The 21,473-nt window shown below is 46.5% G+C and overlaps 1 protein-coding gene across 3 annotated transcripts in view; it reads right to left on the bottom strand.

Annotated features, from left to right (window-relative positions):
• Positions 1 to 7,785: 7,785 nt before the first annotated feature.
• TCEANC2 (transcription elongation factor A N-terminal and central domain containing 2) overlaps positions 7,786 to 21,473 on the bottom strand; it is a 56,093-nt gene continuing 42,405 nt past the window's right edge. Inside the window, exon 5 of one of the 3 annotated variants that reach the window (XM_063613210.1) lies at positions 7,786 to 9,365. In XM_063613210.1, coding sequence (XP_063469280.1) covers positions 9,270 to 9,365 — 96 coding nt within the window. In that variant the 3' untranslated portion in view covers positions 7,786 to 9,269. Of the gene's footprint in view, positions 9,366 to 19,220; positions 20,229 to 21,473 lie in introns of those variants that run through there. The other 2 variants (XM_063613211.1, XM_055235320.2) reach the window with 2 other exon arrangements.

The raw sequence follows: 21,473 nt of genomic DNA, 5'->3' as shown, positions 1-21,473 counted from the left end.
TAACACACCCTTTGTTGGCTTCTTTTCCTCCATCTCACCTTCCAACACCTCCTCTGACTCATGTCTCAAATAAACCACTTGTCTCAAATCAATGTTTTAAAGTCTATTTCTGGAGAAACTCAGCCTCAGACAGAATAATAATGGTAACAGCGGTTCATTCAGTGAACACCTACTATGTGCCAGGCGGTGTGTATCTATGACCTCATTCGATCTTCATGACGACTGTTCCAAATGGGTATTATCACCTGCGTGTTACTGTTGAGATTGTTCAGGTTCAGAGAGGAGAGGTGGCCTGACCAAGAACTCTCAACTGGTAAGTTGTAATGCACAAGCAGGGAGGCAGGTAAGTCAAACTCCACTCTGTACTTTGTAGGACTGGGAGTTAAGGAAGCTGGGTTCCCTCTTTGGGGGTTCAGGCCTAGCCCCTGCTGCCCCTGGGCAGTCACGACCAGAGAGAAGGCAGTGTGGGGCACCAGGGTGAGGCGTGGGGCACCAGGGTGAGGCGTGGGGCACCAGGGTGAGGCGTGGGGCACCAGGGTGAGGTGTGGGGCACCAGGGTGAGGCATCTTTGCCCCTGACACTGCCCTCGTTGCAGGCAACATTAACAGCCGGCAGCAGTGGGACTCCTTCCAAAGGCCTCGCTAACTGAGGATATTGATGAGGAAGGAGCCAGAGTTGGAGAGGAAGAACCGGCAAATATGGTGACCACAATTGACAGGCTAGCTTGTGGCTATTCTTGGGGACTCCCAGGAATAACTAGGGGAGATTCTGAGATGGATACGTTTCTGCTTATGTAGAAGTGGAGCTCGGGGTCATCGTCTCTTTTGGCAAAAATGGGACTCCATTTTGTAACCACCCGCCAGCGAAGCCAGGCAATGTTTAAGTTTCATCTAATACATTTCTAATGTGCTTGTGGGGACAGAATAGGGTCTTTGTTTATGGAAGTGCAATATTTTGCTTTTGGTTTAAGTTTCAAAGCATGTTTCCATAGTAAATATTTTTGTTACATAGAAAGAAAACTATTTGAATAATAATGAAGTCATATACTCACGTATGGTAAAATAAGCTCCCTTAATGGCACTCAGGGGCCCACGTTAGACTTCATGCTGGGCCTATTTTCACCGGTGGGAGCTTTGAATGTGTCTTCCTGTGTCTAGCCTCAGTTTCCTTGTGTGTGACAAGCGAGGCAGCTAAATGGTCCCCATGCCCTTGGAGGTCCCAGGTTTGACAGGGCCTGTGGCTCTCCCTCGGGGCCACTTGGCAAATCTAAGCAGGTTCCTGCCCCAGTCTAGCCTAGAAGCAGATCTGTAATTGAGGCTGCAGGGTCACTGTGACAGGCACAGCCCGTAAATCTCAGCTGAGGGAGTAGCCCAGGGAGATAAATTGTGCTGCAGCTGAGTCTTCCCTTGCACTCTGGGAATAGCCTGACTCTGGGGTTAACATGGAGAGAAGGGGAGCTCAGAAAACCATTCCCCATGGATGAGACACGCAGTGGGGTGGGGACACGAGGACCCAGTCCGTGTCTGGTGAGGAAGAAGTGGTTGCAGAATGGTGTTTGCTCTTTAGCGCTCATGAACACAGGTGCGGGATGATTTAAACAAAACAGTGGCTTGGTCAGAATGAACGCATTGTCATGGGATATTTACCTGCCTCTCTTCTCCCCTGGGGACTGAAGCCAGAGACTGCATCTGGGTCAGCTAGGCATGCCCAGCACAGGGACGGGTAGATGGTAGGCATCACCAAATACAAATAATAGAAAATAATAAGAGGTAGCATATATTGAGTGCTTATGCTGTGCCAGGCCCTGTGCTCACTGTTCTATATGTATTATTTATTCTTTGCAACAATCCCAGGGGGGACCTTCATGACACAACTGAGAAAACATGTCCATAGCACAGAGATGTTGATGAACTTATCCAGGATCACTCAGCTAATAAGTGGCTGAGCCAGGCCTTAAAGCCAAGCAGTTTTAGCTCCAAAGCCTAGGGTCTGATCCACTCTGCGAAATGATCAGTACAGTAATGATGGCAACAAGGAAAGTCAGGTCAGGTACCTGTCAAAGGAAGCATAGGAGGGATTAATCAAGGATGGGCAGGAGACCACAGGCAGCCTGGCAGAGGGAACATCAGGTGCAAAGACAAGGGGTTGAGAAGTCATTGCGCGTTTGGGGAATGATGACACAGTTGGAAAGGCAGAGGTGTAGAAAGGGCACTGAGAGATGAATCTGGGGAGGGAGGTGAGGGCCAGATCACTGCAAGCCTCAAGGGCCAAGCTCAGGGGTATGACTTCTAGCCAGAGGGCCAGGGCAGCCACTGCAGGTGTTAAGCAGGGCAGTGATACGGCCAGGTGTGAAGACCACACCACCTCTCACCAGCTCTGTGACCTTGGGCAAGTCACTTCTTTTGGAGCCTCAGTTTCCTGATCTGTCAACTGGGAGTGATTATCACCTGCACATCACTGTTGAGATTGCTCAGGTTCAGAGAGGAGAGGAGCAGGAGTCAAGGAACCTGGGTTCCCTCTTTGGGGGCCCAGCCTCAGCCCCTGCTGCCCCTGGGCAGTCATGACCAGAGAGAAGGCAGTGTGGGACATCAGGATAAGGCATCTTTGGAACCTCCTGCCTCACAGGGCTTGGACAAGGACTAATGAAACAGGATGAAAAGGATTTTGTAAACCGTAAACGATTTTGCAAATGCAGGTTAGTGGGTGGAATGGAAGGAAGTGAGCAGGTAGCAGGTGTGAGGTAAGCCAGCCTATTTCACATAGAGGCTACTAGGTTTATTCCAACTTTCCTTTATTGTTATTAAAAATTTACATTTGCAGCTGGGCACAGTGGCTCACACCTGTAATCCCAGCACTTTGGGAGACCGAGGTGGGTGGATCAGGAGGTCAGGAGTTCAAGACCAGCCTGGTCAAGATGGTGATACCCCGTCTCTACTAAAAATACAAAAATTAGCTGGGTGTGATGGCGGGTGCCTGTAATCCCAGCTACCTGGGGGGGCTGAGGCAGAGAACTGCTTGAACTCGGGAGGCGGAGGTTGCAGTGAGCCAAGATCACGCCACTGCACTCCAGCCTGGGTGACACAGCGAGACTCCGTCTCAAAAAAACAAAAATTACATTACATTTGCAGGGAGTTTTGCTAATTACCATCATTTGGGTTTCATTACCTCACTTGAGGATCTCTAAATCTTTTGATTAGATAGAATGATTCCCATTTCCCAAGTGAAGACATTGAGGCTTGGAGAGGGACAGGATTGCCCCAGCCATGCAGAGGGCAGAGCTGAGGCCTAGCCGGGGTGTTAGAGCTGCAGAGCTGTGCACTGCCTCCTCTGCTTCCCATGACCTTCTTTATACTGAGCAGCTTGTCTGAGCTGACACCTGCGAATGACCAGCCAAGGATGTAGAGGTGCAAGGAGGCAGGAAACAGCAAGAATGATGACTGGTAGGATTCAGGATTGTAATATTTGCAACTTTGACTCTTTGTCAATAATCTAGATGGTCTGTGACAGCTTATAATTTGCCAGTTTGCTGAGGCCCAAATTTGAATTCTTCAAGACCAATGTATGCGGCCAAAGCCTATTTGTGAGCGAGTCCAGCTGGCTGCCCAGCACACACTTCTCAGCTCAACTTTCTGGTTCTCTCCTCTTTGTGGGAGGCAGGGTGACCCTCAACACATGGGCTTCAGTCAGCCCATCTGGGGTGAACTCCCAGCTTTGCCCTGAAGTGGTGTGACCTTGGGAAAGTGACTTCCTGTCTCAGAACCTCAGTTTCCTAATATGTAACTCCAGAATAATAATACCTACCTCAAAGCACTGTCGAGGGTCATTCATGGACTCTCTCTGCAGGATAAAAGGAACTGGTCACAGTGTGGTCTGTGGAAAGGGGAAGAGGGACATGGGAGTGCAGAGGCGGCAGGGAGACTTACTTTTCTCTCTTTGCCTTTTTGTAATCTCTTATTTAAAAAAAATCACATATGCAGAATTCCTTTATTCACATACATTATTGAAATTTCAAACAATGAGATAATGTGTGAAAAACACTGAGCATAGTCTTGGCTCTTAATAAATACTCCATAAATGTTAGCTCTTATTGTTATTATGCACATTATTACACAGTGGTTGTGTTGTTGTTTGAGACAGGGTCTCTGTTGCCCAGGCTGGAGTGTAGTGGCACCATCCTAGCTCACTGCAGCCTCATCCTCCTGGCTCAAGTGACCCTCCCACTTCAGCCTCCCTAGTAGCTGGGACTACAGGTGCACGCCACCATGCCTCGCTATTTTTTTTTGAATTTTTTTGTAGAATTGGGGTTTTGCCATGTTGCCCGGGCTGGTCTTGAACTCTTAAGCTCAAGTGATCTGCCCATCTCGGCCTCCTGAAGTGCTGGGAATACAGGTGTGAGCCAGTGAGCCCGACCCACAGTGATTTTTAAGAACTGTTTCTTTGTGGAAAATGACTCCTTCCAAAAGTTAAATGCTCCTTCATGGAGCGGAAGAGAAAGTGAAGAGATTAAGGGTAGCGATACTTCTTAGCCAGAAAACATGAGTTTCCCTGACTTGATCTTTGACTTGGCTCCTCACTGATCCAGCCAAAGCTGAAGCCAGGGCACTGGGGGAGCATGACAGCCTTGCCAGAGAGGGAGGCCGGCCCACCCGGGAATGCCCATCCAATCGGTCCAGACTGGGATTTGGAGCCTGTCTGTGGCCTCCTGGTTCAGTCACCTTGGGCAAGTCATTTAACCTCTCTGAGCCATCAGCTTTTCATCTGCCAAAAGAGGATGGTGATACTGTCTGCCTTGCAGGGTTGTCGTGAGGGTTCCATGGGAGAGCTGTGTGATGGCTACCATCATCACATCTTCATCTTCATCATCATAAAGTGTTCAGGCTTCACGCGGGGGCAACGGGGCCACTAAAAAGCTTTCTGCCCGGTGTGGGAAGATTGGACTTAGGAGTTGGACAGGCCACTCCAGAGGTCAATGTGGAGAGGGGACTGGCCACTCCGGTTGACCTTCCTGAGTTGTACCCTTAGGCATGAATTGGACTGACGCAGCAGAAGTTTGGCCCAGGATTGTGGCCGAGAAACAAAACCTGAATGTAACTAACACAGCTTTACCTTATCCACTTGCCTGGGATGGTACTTATGCTAATCCTATTCCAAGCAAAAGCAACTCAAACTAATAAAAGCTGCGCCTCCGCTCTGGGGTCCACACCATCTGTCAGTCCACACGCTTGGGATTAGCTTTTCCCATGGAGCCCAGACTGTCCGCTCAGCTGCGTGGACTATCAGAGGCCAGCCTGGAGGCATGGGGAGGGGGGGTGCCATCCACTCATGAGCACATATGCATGGAGCCCCGCTCGGGGCCAAGCCTTGTGCCAAGCACTGGAGGTCCAGTGAAGGAGAGACGGACAAGGTCGCTGCTCCCAGGAAGAGTTCTGGTGAGAGAAGCAAAAAAATTAGCAAGGGAATAAAGAAGCGCATGTGATAACTTCTGATGGTTTTAAGTCCTATGAAGAAAAAAAGCACTGATGTGTCAGAGAGTGACTTGGGGGTGTGGGCCTAATTAGAGAGGGTGGCCAGGGTAGGCCTCTCTGAGGAGGTAAGAACTGAAGGACAAGAAGTCACCTCGGGGCAATCAGGGCATGCTGGGCAGAGGGAAGAGTGCATGCAGATGCCCCAAGGAAGGGGTATAGTCAGGGAGTTTGAGGGACAGAAGACCAGAGAGGCTGGAGCCTGGGGTAGGACACAGATGGAGATGGTGCCAGAGGCCACGACATGGAGGACCTTGTAGGCCACTGTAAGGACTTTTGTTGTATTCTTAGGGTGATCGGAGACATTGGAAGGTTGTGTTGTTTTTTTGTTTTGTTTTTTGTTTTGTTTTTTGAGACAAGATTATGCTCTGTTGCCCAGGCTGGAGTGCAGTGGTGCAATTACGGCTCATTGTAGCCTCAACTTTCCAGGCTCAGGCAATCCTCCCACTTCAGCCTCCCAAGTAGCTGGGACCACAGGTGCATGTCACCACATCTGGCTATTTTTTTTTTTCTTTTGTAAAGAGATAAAGAGATCTCACTATGTTGCCCAGGCTGGTCTCAAACTTCTGGGCTCAAGTGATCCTCCCACCTTGGCTTCCTAAAGTGCTGGGATAACAGGCATGAGCCACCACACCCAGACCCATTGAAGGGTTTTGAGCAGGGGAGTGACATGACCTGCGGTATATTCTAGACATTCACTCTGGCTGCTGAGTGTAGAATTGATTAGAGAAGGGACAAGCGGCTCCCAAGAAGACTGGGTAAGAGGGTCAGGCATAAGGGGATGGAGAGAAGATTAAGGGGTGGGGTCACATCTGGGAGACTAAGGCAAACAGCGCAGAGTACCCAGCACAGTCTCTAGCCTGTACAGGAGTTCACTACCTGGTGGTTGGGGCTTTGATGATTTTGATTCCCCGCTAACACACAGCCTCCCCTATTTGATCCGCTGAAGTCCTGGTCTGGAGGCCCCTGTGGCAATGCTGGATGCTTCTCCCTTGTGAGCTGGCCTCAAGTCATCTCCATGCCATGTGGGCTGCTTATCTCAGAGGTAAACCTGCCACAGGCTATGTGTTTTCTGGCTCTGAAGTAATCCAACCCTTAGTGCTTCTTTGGGAGCCTTGCTCTCTACATCAGGCAGGAGGGGATGGGGCTCTTGCACATATAGAGATTTGCTGACCCAGCACCAACTTCAGAACCATGAAGACCCCTGGCTGAGGGAGGGCTTGGCCTCCTGCCTGGGCTATTATTTACTCATTCAGTGCATGTGTATAGAGCCCCTGATCTGTACCAGACTCTGCTGGGGACACAGAAATAAATCAGACAGTCCCTTCCCTGGAGAAGTTCACATTCAGGTGGAGAGGGAAACAGAAAACAAACACCTGATGTGCTATAGGTGCTCCATATTTGCTGGTTAACAAATAGTTACCTACGTAGTAAGCCCCTGATACATGTAACCATAATTTTACTTAGGAGTTTCCTCACCTCAAAACCTTTAAAGTTCTCCAAGTGAAAATTCCCAGCCCAGCACTCAGGCCACCCACACACTGGCCTCTGCCTCCTTCTCCAGGCTCACTTCAGGCTATTCCTCCCCTGCTGCACTTTGGCTCCATCCACGTCACACTTACTCCTGTTCTTTGACATCCTTCTAGCTTCCACGTTTGCACATACCTTTCCTTGTACCTGGAATGCCATTCACTGTCTGGGAAACTCCTTTAAACCTCTCAAACCCAGCTCACGAGTCAGCATTTCTGCTAAACCTTTCCTGATACCCTCCGGGCCAGGCCCCTCTACAGGCATAGTTCAGTGGTCCCTCCACTGTGCTCCCACAGTCTCCCACTCAGCCCCTAGTATGTCAGATTGCAATAGATGGATGACTTGGCTCCTTATTGGACTGTGAGCCCCTGTCTGGTTCATCTCTGCAGCCTGGGACCTGTCACCGGGCCTGGCATAGAGGAGGGAGGTATTCAGGAAGCATTTTCTTTTTTTTTCTTTTCCTTTTTTCTTGGGGACAGAGTCTTGCTTTGTCACCCAGGCTGGAGTGCAGTGGTGCGATCTCGGCTCACTGCAAGCTCCGCCTCCTGGGTTCACGCCATTCTCCTGCCTCAGCCTCCCGAGTAGCTGGGACTACAGGCGCCCACCACCACGCCCAGCTAATTTTTTTTTGTATTTTTAGTAGAGATGGGGTTTCACTGTGTTAGCCAGGATGGTCTCAATCTCCTGACCTCATGATCCGCCCGCCTTGGCCTCTCAAAGTGCTGAGATTACAGGCGTGAGCCACCGCGCCCAGCTCAGGAAGCATTTTCATTCATGGTCGTGTGTATTAGCTTCTACTAGGGCTGCCATAACAAAGTACCACAGACTGGATGGCTTAAACAACAGATTTATTTTGTCACAGTTCTGGAGACTAGGTGTCCAAGATCAAGGTGTCAGTGGGTTTGGTTTCTTCTGAGGCCTCTCTCCTTGGCTTGTAGATGGCCACATTCTTGCTGTGTCCTCACATGGTCTGTGTGCTGTCTGCATCCTAATCTCTTCTTACAAGGACACCAGTCATACTGGATTAGGGCTCACCCATATGATCTCATGTTACCTTAATTACCTCTGTAAAGGCCCTATCTCCAAATACAGTCACATTCTGGGGTACTGGGGGTGAGGACTTCAACATACGAATTTGAGGATGATGCAGGGTGATAAATGAGGACATTCGTGTGGCTGTACATAGCTAGATGAGAGGCACAAGAATGAGGCCAAAGAAGTCAGCGGGACTGGGAATGCAAGGCCTCAGGTTAGCCTTCAGCCGCTGGAGAAAAAGCTGAGGAATAAAAGGAAAACGTAATCCCACTTAGAAGGGTGAAAGCGCAAGGAAGGCGAACCCTTTGGGGTTGTAATGGGGGATATAAATATTGATTATGTTTACAGGATGTTCTCAAGGGCTATTAGCTCTGAGTTCATTTTCCAACATAAATAAAAGAAGATAACCATTAAGGACTAAGGGTCTATTAATCGGCAACAAAATATGTGGAAACTTACAAACATACAAACACCATCCCCTTCTTCACCTGTGAGACCATTTCACAAACTATTCTCTTACTTAGATGGGGAAATGGAGGTCTGGAGAGTTGAAATAACATGTCTACGATTGAACAGCAATAAGCTAACAATTATCCTACTCAAAGGCAGACATGAAAAGCTGTGGAGGAAAAATCCTTGCCAATCATAAGAGCTTGTTTCTCATACAACGTGGTTTTTGTATGTTTTCTGCAATAAAAAATACATTATATGAATTTATGTTCACTATGAAAAAAATCCGATTACAGCCCAATGCATAAAATAAATATGAGTCTATATTGATATATTAATAAATAATCACAAAAATTAAGTGGCAGAGAAGGGACAAATCTTCCTGAAAGAAGACTTCCAAATTATATAGGTAGATACTCCACTCTCCAGGAGGTGGAGTTTAATCCACCCCCAGCCCCCTAACCTGTGAGTGAAGTTTAGATTTGGTGACTTGCCTCCAAAAAAAAAAATATGGAAAGGGAAAAATGACAACTTCATAGTGGGAAAATGTGGCAAATGCTAACGTAACCAAGAACTCAAGGCTAGCATCACCAGCCAATAGTCCTGTGGAAGCCATGTGCCCCCTGGTGTGAAGTGATGAGACGGGCGCTTCATCTCAGTGGTGTTCTTCCCCAAAACCCTGAAGGGACAGTCTACGAGATGCCTGGCCAGTACTGCTCAAGACTGTCAAGGTCATGGGAAACAAGGGAAGCCTGAGAAACTGTCACAGAACAGAGGAGACAGGATAGACAGGATGACTGAGTGCAGCCTGGGATCCCGGACTGAATCCTGAAACAGAAAGAGGACATCGGTGGGAAGATGAAGTCTGGAGTTTAGTAATAGTAGTATACCAACAGTGGACTTTTAATTTTGACAGATGTACCACACTACTGTAAGACGTTAACAATGGTGGAAACTGGGTGAGGGGCATACATGAACTCTCTGTATTTTTGCCACTTTTTGTGTATCTAAAATCACTCCAAAATAAAAACTTATTTTAAAAAATCAGGCAAGGGGAGTGAGTCCCTCCTGACCAAAAACCCCTCACCCCATCCAAAACGTCTCTCTAAATTGGGTATATATCTGTACACATCTTTTTTTTCTTTTTCTCAATATGTTTCTATGGAAATAGTTTTTTTCCCTTACATAAATAGTTCATAGTGTACATATGGTACTGCAACTTCCTTTTTTCACTTAACAATATGTCTCAGTGATGTTCCCATGTCAGTACTGATAAATTTGCGTGGTCCAACACAGTAGCCACATGAGGCTAGAAGCACTTGAAAACGTAATTAGCCCAAACTGAGATGCACTGTAAGAGTAAAATACACACCACATTTCAGAGGCTTAGTACAAAAAATGCAAAATGTCTCAGTAATTTTTACATTGATTACATGTCAAAGTAATAATATTTGGGGCATATTGGACTCAAAATATATTATTAAAATTAATCTGTTTCCTTTTATATTTTTTATGTGGCTACTGGAAAATTCAAAAATACGTATGTGGTTTGCGTTATATTTCTATTAGACAGTGCTGTTATACAAACCTAAACTCATTCTTTTTATCCACTGCACGGTATTCCAAAATCTGGATGTACAATTTAACCATTTTAGATGTACGATTTAACCATTCTTTTTTAAATGTGCATTTAGACCGTTTCTAAAATTTTGCTGTTACAAACCATGTTGCAATTAAAATCTTTGTACATGCCTCCTTTGCACGTATGTAAAAGTATTTCTCTAGAGCATGTTTTGGCATGCTAAGGCCCATGAACCAAATGCAGCCCACCACGTGTTTTTGTAAATAAAGTTTTATTGGAACACAGCCACATTCACTCATTCACATACTGTCCACAGCTGCTTTTGTATTACAATAGCAGAGCTGAATAGTTGTGACAGAGACCATATGGCTCACAAAGCCTAAAATATTTACTATTTGTTCCTTTAAAAAAGTTTGCTGGCTGGGTGCGGTGACTCATGTCTATAATCCCAGCACTTTGGGAGGCCGAGGAGGGCGGATCACGAGGTCAAGAGATCGAGAGCATCCTGGCCAATATGGTGAAACCCCATCTCTCTAAAAATACAAAAATTAGCTGGGTGTGGTGGCATGGTAGTCCCAGCTACTCGGGAGGCTGAGGCAGGAGAATCGCTTGAATCTGGGAGGCAGAGGTTGCAGTGAGCCAAGATTGCGCCACTGCACTCTAGCCTGGCGATGGAGTGAGACTCCGTCTCAAAAGAAAAAAAAAAGTTTGCTGACCCCTGTTCTAGAGTTGTTACCAAAAACTAGAAGAGCTATGTTACAGGCCCACTTCCTTGGAAAGTAGACTCTGAGATGGAGATTAGCATGCAGGAAGTTTATCAGGGATTGCTCTTGGGGAGGGGGCAGGAAAGGAAGCAGGATTGCGCAGAGAGATAAATTGGGCTCTGATGCTGTATGAAGACCTCAGCCAGTCCCATGGGAGGCTCTTGAAGCTGGGATGGCCCTTCCGAGTTGTCAAGTTGAGGCAGTGGGGCCAGGCCTTCATAACCTTGAACTGACCTGCCTGGGAAAGGGGTATGTCAGTGAGGTAACCCTTCCATTGAAGACAATTCCCAGGGGGCTGACAGCTGACGGCTGCTGGCTGAGGGCACTCCCAGTAGCTGTGGGAAGAGGCCCAGCAAGCATGGTGGTTGGGGGGTCTGGGCAGCACAGGATGGTGTCCACTACAGCCCACACTTGTGCTGCTCAGCTCTACTTTTTGGTTTAAGTTCTGGTGGGCCTCCTTTCCTGGGGGAAACTTAGGAAAGTAAGCTGGACAAACTACAACCTCCATCACTGACTGGTCTTGAGGCCACAACTGATACTCATCATCTCCCTCTTCTACTATCCATTCTAGATCCTCCTTACCCTCAGCCAGCACGTGTTCCAGTCTCCGTCACTTCCACGGAGGCATGATTTAGACCCTCAGCCCTGAGGGGGCTGAGCCTGAAGTCAGCATATCCTGCTCAGGTCACGGTCTGGGCACTTTAATTATTTTATAAATATTGGGCAAGGGGCCGGGCACAGTGGCTCATGCCTGTAATCCGAGCACTTTGGGAAGCTGAGGCAGGTGGACTGCTTGAGGCCAGAAGTTCAAAACTAGTCTGGCCAACATGGCGAAACTCCATCTCTACTAAAAATACAAAAATCAGCTGGGCATGGTGGCACACACCTGTAATCCCAGTTACTCGGGAGGCTGAGGCAGGAGAATAGCTTGAACCTAGGAGGCAGAGGTTGCGGTGAGCCGAGATGGTGCCACTGCACTCCAGCCTGGGTGACAGAGACTCCATCTCAAAAAAAGAAAAAGAAAAAAAAATTGGGCAAAGGAATACCGAGAAGTCTCCACGTGAATCAACTGAGTACCAAAGATGTACCTCCCTACCCTCCATTGCTTAACAGCAGCTGTACCTCCTCCTGATGATCAGGATTAATCATCCCTCAAAGAATGGTGACTCTTCTTCCCTAGTAGGTCTCTTGATATGAGGAGCTCAAGTGCCCAGGTGCAGTCACAGCTAATAGTTCATGGTAATCTCGATGTTTCTTTTAGTGGAAGTGTTCCTCCTTTGTAACTCAAAACCTCTAAACCTGCAGAGCCCAGAACTATGAGAACAGGAGGCACTCCAAGTGGGTCACTAGAAGTGATGGTAAGAGTGAGAGCACTCCTGCTTTCATTTCTTGGTTCCTGAACTCATGTATTCTACCTATTGGAGACAAAGCATCACGTAACGGTCTTTGATTTCAAACACGTGCTGCACCCTGGAGGATGGCAGCTCTTCTCTCAGGGTTTCTGAGCTGGTGCCCCAGCTGTGCCTTCGACACAGTTCCAAGCTGGCAGCTTCAGGATAGCGCAGTAGATGAAAGGACAAGTGGACCCTGTCACCATGTGCCCACTGCTGCACCTCCTTTGCTGCGGAATCATATGGGATCCGGTATGACTATCCCATAATCTATAGGTCCCACAATCTATCCCAGTAGATTAAACATTCTATAAGCCCTTTGAGAGTTATGCTGGATGAACCTCTACAAGCAGTGAAGACAAACTCATATCTGGAATATACATCTATTCCAGCAAAAACGAATCACAGCTCTTTCCAGGGTGGACAGGGTTTAATATAGTCAACTTCCCAAGTGGCTGCTGGTTGTTCTCAAGGGATGGAGCTATACCTTGGTGAGAGTTGGTCTCTGTTATTGGGAGGCCGAACACTCAGCAGCAGCAATAGCTAGATCAATCTTGGTGAGTGGGAGCCACGCCATACCATCTGATATGGTTTGGCTCTGTGTCTCCACGCAAATCTCAACTCGAATTATAGTCCCCACATGTTGAGGGAGGGACATGGTGGGAAGTGATTGGATCATGGAGCTGGTTTCCCCATGCTGTTGTCTTTATAGTGAGTGACTTCTCAAGAGATCCGATGGTTTAAAAGTGTTTGGCAGTTCCCCCTTTGCGCTCTCTCTCTCCCCTGCTGTCTTGTGAAGAAGATGCCTGCTTCCCCTTGCCTTCTGCCATGATTGTAAGTTTCCTGAGGCCTCCACAGCCATGTAGAAATGTGAGTCAATGAAACCTCTTTCCTTCTTAAATTACCCAGTCTCAGGTAGTATCTTTATAGCAGTGTGAAAATGGCTACACCACCATGGTTGCTGTTTATACACCCATTGTGTCAGCTCTGGGGTGGCCTCAGAGACTGGTTGATGTCAACTGTGTGTACATTGTTGTTTAGTGCTTCTCCATGGTATGTGCTCTCTGGTGGGTGTTTACATGGAATACAATGATCTTCACACTTGGTGCCCACTCCTATAGGTCCAACTACATGCCTCCACCACAGGTCTCTTTGTTTCCAATTTTCCAATCTTATTCCTTTCAGACCCCTTACCAACCAGCCAAGCCATTCACCACTGCCCATGAGATCCATGTATAGTCTAAGCTCAGGCTCCTTCTCCTTCCACATACAGTGGATGGCTAGGTGCATGATCCACAAGCTATGCCCACTAGAAGGACTCCCCACTCTGCTGTCTTTCAAGGATGCCAATGTGTGGGGTTGCAGTGCAGCCACGGTCTCTTTTTGTCTTGCTCACACACACTGAGCTGACCTATCTAAGGACAAGGCATGGCTTTTTTTCTCTTCCATCAGCTGGATATAAAGAGCTCCCCAGGCAGCCAAAGGTGTGAAATGAGGGACAGGCAGGTACTGGTGCAAAGGTAGTGGATGACATAGATGTCTCGGCCACCTGCTCACGTAACTATCTTCTGCCCTCTGGCCCTGCTATGCCCAACCCCAGTTGTACTATTTCTATCTTAGGAATTGCTGCTGGCTTTGACTGACCTTATGACTTGGTGGATATGGCAGAATCCAGCTCATGATGAACAGCTTTGGTCACATGGTCAACTTGATGATCCATGGTCTGATGATCTGTCTCTACCAGAACCCTGTAGCATCAAGAGTTGTTTCTTAAGAAGTATACAATTCTTGGCTACAGATGGCATGGCCCTGCTCCAGAACCCCAGGTGTCTACATTGTGATTTTCCTGTAGGGTCTTGTCATAAACTTCACAGGCATCTGTTCCCACCACAGATACCTCAGGTACTTTGGGCTCTGCCAGCTCATCTGTCCCACACCGCATGGCCATTTGTGTTGTAGCCTGGAGCTTCTGCTGAGCCCTTTCCTGCTCTGGGTCCCAATCAAAACTGACAACTTTCTGTGTCATCCAGTACATGGATGGAGCATATTCCTAGGTGTGGGATATGCTGTCTCCAAAACCTAAAGAGGGCTCCTAGGCATTGTGCTTCCTTCTTAATGGTTGGAGTGAGATGCAATAATCGTCTTTTACTTTCAAGAGAATGTCCTTGCCACATCCCAGACCACTGGCCCCTAAAAATCTCACTGCACCCTGCCCATTTGTGTTTTCACAAATGGTCTGGGCAAGGCACAGTGACTCATGCCTGTAATCCCAACACTTTGGGAGGCCAAGGCAGGAGGCTCACTTGAGGCCAGGAGTCCAAGACAAGCCTGGTCAACATGGTGACAACCTGGCTAATAAAAAATCAGCCAGGTATGGTGGCACACATCTATGGTCCCAGACACTTGGGAGGCCTGAGGTAGCAGGCTTGCTTGAACCTGGGAGGTCAAAGCTGCAGTGAGCTGTAATTGCACCACTGTACTGCACCCTGGGCAGAGTGAGACCCTGACCCCCTCCCAAAATAAAAATAAATAGTAAAAGTTGTCTGTTTATTGTCTTCTCCTTCACTAGACTGTAAGCTTCTTGAGGCCAAAGATTATGTCTTCTCTATCCCTGTTACCCTAATACTTGACACGTAAGAACTCAACAAATATGTATTGAAAGAATGATTTTATCAACATTAAAAAACAGCATTTGATTGGATGTCTTGATCTTCTTGGATCTTGAAACCAACCTCCCCAGGTTATGAGTAAGTCCATCCCTGACAGTAACTGTTATCATTTTGGTTGATTTAAAGAAAATACAATGTCATCCAATCAAACCATCTTTCCTTTGATACCAGGGTAGTGTCACCCAACTAACTGAAACTCCCAAAGCTTTGTTTTCTGGATGGACTCCCTTCCCTTGCAATAATGGGTAGTAACAAACTGAGCCTTTGCCCCATCTGGCTGTGATAAACACATTCAAAACACATTACCAGTCTCAGAGTAAGGTTCTGAGGCCTGAGGCTACAGCAAAAGAAAACCAAGGTTGACAGGCACAAGTTTAAGAACCTGATATTCTATAAATGAAAAAGGCCAGCTGCCTGTTCCTTCACCACAGAACACAGTAAATGCATTATCTGGGTCTCCTGCCATTTTTCAAACCTGGGATTCTCTAATAATATCTGTTTGGGCAACTTTAAACTTCATTTGTCAAAAAAAAAACCCCTCTAATTTACTGAATCTCAAGTGTTTCTTTCCTTTGCCTTAAATTGTTGGGTTTCTTTTGAATGTTTAAAATTTTCTTAAAATATCTGTTTTTGTTTTTGTTTTTTTAATCTTTCTAAAACACACATCTGATTAGGTCCCTCACCTCCTCAAAAACTTCTCACGGTATCCCATTATCTGAAGGCCAAAGTCCAAACTCGTTGATAAGGCCTCCAAGGCCTTGGTTACTTTTTTTGCCCAATTTCTCACCACCATTCCTAAGAACCTTATGCTTCAACCACCTCATATTATTTGCCTTTACTAAAACTAGCCATATACCTCACGCTTCTGTGCTTTCACATAGACTGAGCCCTCTGCTAAGAACTTCTGGCTTTGGTTCAAACATGAACTCCTCTGTGAAGATTCTTCCTCTCAGTGGTGTTATTCATTCCTTTCCCCATCTTCTCAATATTTTTATGTCTATAGTTATCACCCAATATGCTATACTCTATTTATTTAGTTATGTGTCTATCTGCCTCACCAGACTCAGAGGAAATTATCTCTCCTTTATTGCTGTGTCCCCAATGCCAGTCTAGTCCTTGGCACACAGAAGATGGGCAATATTTGTTTGTTGAATGAATGAATGAAAATACAGAGACTGAGTCCCTACACAAAGGACCAAGACCTCCAATTTTTATTTATTTATTTTCATTTTATTTTATCTTTGAGACTGAGTCTTGCTCTGTTGCCCAGGCTGGAGTGCAATGGCGCCATCTCAGCTCACTGCAACCTCCGCCTCCTGGGTTCAAGCAATTCTCCTGCCTCAGCTTATTGAGTGCTGGGATTACAGGTGCCTGCCACCACATCTGGCTAATTTTTGTATTTTTAGTACAGGCAAGGTTTCACCATGTTGGTCAGGTTGGTCTCAAACTCCTGACCTCGAGTGATCCACCTGCCTCAGCCTCCCAAAGTGCTGGGATTACAGGCATGAGCTACCACGCCCGACCAGGACCTCCAAATTAACCACTACAAGAAAAGCATCAATAAGCTATTAGAGCAGACACAAATGGTATTTACTTTCCCACATTTCCCCTAGCAACTGAACTTGCTTATAAGACATATTCACACCTTGACTTACAGGTAACTCAGAGGTCTCAGGAACTACTCTCACCCCATTTCGGGGGCAACTTTTTTCTTTTTTTTTTTTTTTTTTGAGACAGAGTCTCACTCTGTTGCCCAGGCTGGAGTGCAGTGGCACGATCTTGGCTTACTGCAGCCTCCGTCTCCCAGGTTCAAGCGATTCTCATGCCTCAGCCTTCCAAGTAGCTGGGAGTACAGGCGCCTGCCACCACATCTGGCTGATTTTTGTATTTTTAGTAGAGACAGGGTTTCACCATGTTGGCCAGGCTGGTTTCGAACTCCTGACCTCAGGTGATCTGCCTGCCTCGACCTCCCAAAGCACTGGGATTATAGGCATGTACCAATGCACCCAGCCTCAACCTTTTCATTTTTAACAGACTGTAGCTCCGAGTTACTTCTCAGTGTGTGGGCAAGATTGGGAGGGATGTCTGCAAGCTTCCTTCCCTTCAGCAAATGCTCAGAATAGCTCCATTAGCGTTCATGGAAATTCTGCACATGCATCAAGGAGAAAACAGCCACAAATAACACAGCCTGCTTTCCAAATCTCCAAAGCACATCTCTGCAATCATTCTACTTTCCAACTATCACCACTGAAGGCTTTCAGCCAGAGAGCAATTTGTTTTCAACTTACTCTGGGTTCCTAAGTTAGCAGAACTCTTTGGTTCTTTAAACATGAAGCTTGCTACTTCCAGTCTCCCTACCCCAGCTTCTCTTCCACATAGCCTATTAACACAAAAGTGATCAGTTCCTGCTTCGAATCAGTCTAACGCCTTCACCTGATGCTCAAGACCCTTCAAACCTGGTCCTGGTCCTTGCCTTCCTCTCCTGCCTCATCTCCAGCTACTCTCCTGCCAGTGTCCTCTACTCCAGCCATACCAATCACCTTCCAGATATCTCCACTTCTGGGTTTTTCCATACTCTGCTTGCTCTGCCAGGCATGCATCTCAACCATCCAATTAATTACTCCTGCCCTTTAATTTTGAAATTTTCATTATATTAACTAACATTCCCCTATCCAAACTCCTGCCCTTTAAGACTGAACACAGGTATCAGCTCCTCCAGGAAGCACTCCCTGATTGAATTAGATGCTTATCCTGTACATCCACAACCAGTCACTCAACTATCCAGTAAATAGTTATGGAGACCTAGCTTGTCCCAGGCTCTGTTCCAGATGCTGGAGATATAGCAGGGAACAGAACAAAGACTCTGCTTTCATGAAGCTTACATTCTGGGAGTGGGGAGATAGACAATAAAGAAATAACTATGTTAAAGAGTAATAAATATTCTAAAGAAAAATAAAGCTAGGTACAGCATTAAAGAACAGTTGGGAGGGAGTGCTATTGTATTTAGGGTAGTCAGCAAAGGCCTTTTTGATAAGGGAAAGAGAGACCTAAAGCAAGTGAGGACAAGAACATGCAGATGTCTGGGGAAAGAGCATTGCAACTGGAATAGCAAATGCAAAGAAGTAATACATTAGAAGTAATGGCAAAAACCACAATTACTTTTGCACCAACCTAATCAAACCACCAGGACTTGGTTGGCTGAGGGTGGGAGATGTGGGGTCTAGGCTGACCCCTTGAGTTCCTAGATGGAGTGTCTGGCTTGCTGGTACTGCCAATGGAGAGAAGACATGTCATATCTGAGATGTCTATGGGGCATCTAGGAAATATCATCTGAAAGTCAGGGGACAGGTCTGGGCTGAAGATACAAACTGGAATGTCATCAGCATGTAAACGATGCTTGAAAACATGAGAGTGGATGAAATCATCCAAGGGAACCATATACAGTCAAATAGACCCGGATTTTGAATCTTAGATCTGTCATTCACTATCTGCGTGACCTTGAGTAAGTTACTATACCTTTCTGAGCCTCACTTTTCTCATGTTTAACTGGGTATTTTCTTTTTGTAAAATGGTTACCACAGTGCTGGGCCCAGGGTAAATGCTCGATTATTATTATTCTAGCTCCAATAGTTACTAGCAGTGAGAAACTGAAGGTGATGTTTCTGCTCAGTGAGCCTCAGGCTCCCACTTGTAACTACTGCTCAGTATACACCTACCCCACAGAATGGATGCTCAGGAAATGGTTGCTAAATAAACAAATAAATCTAAAAAATGAAAACAACAATACCTACTTAATACAATGGGTGAGAGAAGTAAGCGATATTTTTACAAAACTATATAAAGATCCAGGTAAAGGTTAATAAACTGTCTTAGGAAAAGTGCCTAGCATTTAGAAGGTAGGCAATAATGTCAGTCCTGTCCCTTCTCCCCTTGTTTTTGATCCACGTAAATGTTAATAAACTGTCTTAGGAAAAGTGCCCAGCATTTAGAAGTTAGGCAATAACGTTAGTCTCGTCCCTTCTCCCCTTGTTTTTCAACTCATCTTCTTTTTTTTTGGATTTTAAGTCTCTCCCTTTCTACCAGCTCCTTCCTTTCAGATTACAAATGTGTTCCAGTCTCCCCTAATCTAATCCCCACTTCCTTGAGTCTTCTACATTCCTCAAATCCTTGTTCCATCATTTTTAAATTTCACCAACTGTACCCTTTCTCAACCCAAAACACTTTTCAGTGAACAAACTCCACCTTTTGTTTTAGAAAAAAAAATTCCCAGCATATTATTACTTTTAAAAAACAAGTATTATTTACATAATTGTTAAAACAGGCCGGTGTAGAGATATTTCATTTTAACATATATAGGTATGTACTTTTTTCTACTGCAGTAATTCATTTCAAGAGAAATTTCATTATGTATCTTCTACAGAGCCCTAAACTGAGAGCGCCAGCGTATTCAAATAAACCCTGAGGTGTAGGAGGCTTCGGGCCAGTTCCTCATTAGTAGCCTCAGCATGGGGGCTCTGGAGACCAACGCAGAAGGTCTTCCAGGGAGAGCTGAAACGTTCAGATAAGTGAGCTCTGGGAAGAAGGGGTAGTCGGCTGGCTCTGGCAGGCTCACCCCTGGGGTAGAGCAAAGAGAACAGACAGGGGAGTTCTGAGAGGCACCAGAGCTATCTAAACTCAGGGGGATGGAACCGAGTGAGCGGCAGCGGTAATTGAGTTTCAGTTACCTGCAGGGTGGTGAAATAAAGTAGTAACTTCATCTGCCTGACATGGGGGGAAGTTTAGAGGTGTCCTTGGCATACTCACAGTGAAATCCATCACCCTTTCACCACGTTGGGTGATAGCAACCGTATGGCGCTTCCTAGTGACAGCCAGTGTGCGTTCTGTTAGGCAGCACCAGCGCACTCCAGCTAATGAAGCACATTCCTGCAGGCCTGTCTCCTAGGGCTCTCCGAATCCTCTGTCTGCAAAGGAACGGCACCATGGGAAAATCTAGCACAGCCAGCATCAGCCATCACCCAAACTCAAAAGCGTCTTTGAACGGCAGAGACAGGCCCATTTTCCTCTCTGCCTGGCCCAGGGCTGGAACCGTCCTCAGGTCACTTTTTGTGGGTCTGTACAAACGTGCCGACTGGCAGCGAGCCGCTCTTCACCTGAGCCCGGATTTCAGCTCGGTGCTTTAATGTGAAGACCAGGGCTCTCACCGTCCGCCGGTACGGCCCATTAATGAGGCGGGAGCAGAGATGAAACGTTTCCCGCTCAATATTTTCAACCAGTAGGTGATCCATCTAAAAAACAGCAAAATTATCAAATTAGAGCCTTACATTGCATAAGGATTAAAAGCAACAGAGGCTGGAGCACTCTGCTCAGAGGCCTCCATTAATCAACTGAAATTCAAGGACATCTACTTCCTGTCACAAAAGAAACAGGAAGAGCAAATTAATTCCACCCTGGCAATTAAGGAACAAGGCCATGTGCTTTGTGACAGGGACCTCATTCACAACCCCTGCCGGGTGGTAATATTTGCCATTATAACAGGAAACTGGCCTGAACTAAGCAACGGGTACTGGGCCCTGTACCTTACCAACCAGGAAACGAAGACCAAGAATAATAAATCAGTGTAACGGCTCATATATTTTTTTGTTTTGTTTTTAGACTGCCTTTTAACTCCTTACGGCATTTTAGAGACATGGGGTCTAGATCCTAATATGTGTACAGAACAGTTCAAAAATCACTTTTCACATTTAATGCTCATAACTCCTATTATCACATTTTACAGATAAGGAAATAGGTTCAAAGGCAAAGGTTCAAGGTCTTACAATTACTAAGAGACAGAGCTGGGACTGTGACCTGGACCCCTCGACTCCAAAGTTCATGTTTCTTCCCTTTCACCACACTAGTGGCCCCTTCAACATTCCGAGAGAATGGTTGAGATTGGAGAGACGCCTGCAGTTTCCATTAAGCAGAGCAGGTCTAGGGGAGGGACCTGTAGCAATTCTGGGGTGGTCTGGCTCAGGCCCAAGCCATCTTGAGGTCCCAGATCTAATCAAAGCAGGAGAGATCTGGAACTTTGTCTACACGGTCTGAATCCAGGGTAGGTTGGGATGCTGCTCCGAGACCCCCCAGCCCTACCCTCCTTTCCAGGCCCATCTTCAGCTATTCCCCTCCCCAATCCTGACTACAGCCGGCCCTGAGCACTCCACTTTTGGCCGCCCTCACACACCTCTGTGCCTCTGCACCAGCACATGGTCCCTTAGCAAGGCACACGTTTCCCTACGGAAGATACTCCTCTTTGTATGTCAAAGCCGAGGCAAAAACAACCAAACAAAAAGACCCCAGTGCAAAGGACTGAAAGCTCTTCAGGCTGCCACCATGCCCTGAGCTTCCCTTAGTCACTATCATCATATATTATAAATGAAGTGTATACTTTGATTTTACAGATACTGTCTCACTCTGTCACCTGGGCTGGAGTGCAGTGGTGCGATCGAAGCTTACTGCAGGCTCAAACTCATGGGCTCAAGTGATCTTCTGGC

This window comes from Symphalangus syndactylus, chromosome 19, assembly GCF_028878055.3.
Source record: "Symphalangus syndactylus isolate Jambi chromosome 19, NHGRI_mSymSyn1-v2.1_pri, whole genome shotgun sequence".
NCBI classification, from domain to species: domain Eukaryota; kingdom Metazoa; phylum Chordata; class Mammalia; order Primates; family Hylobatidae; genus Symphalangus; species Symphalangus syndactylus.
This window is presented reverse-complemented; position numbering and strand designations above follow the sequence as displayed.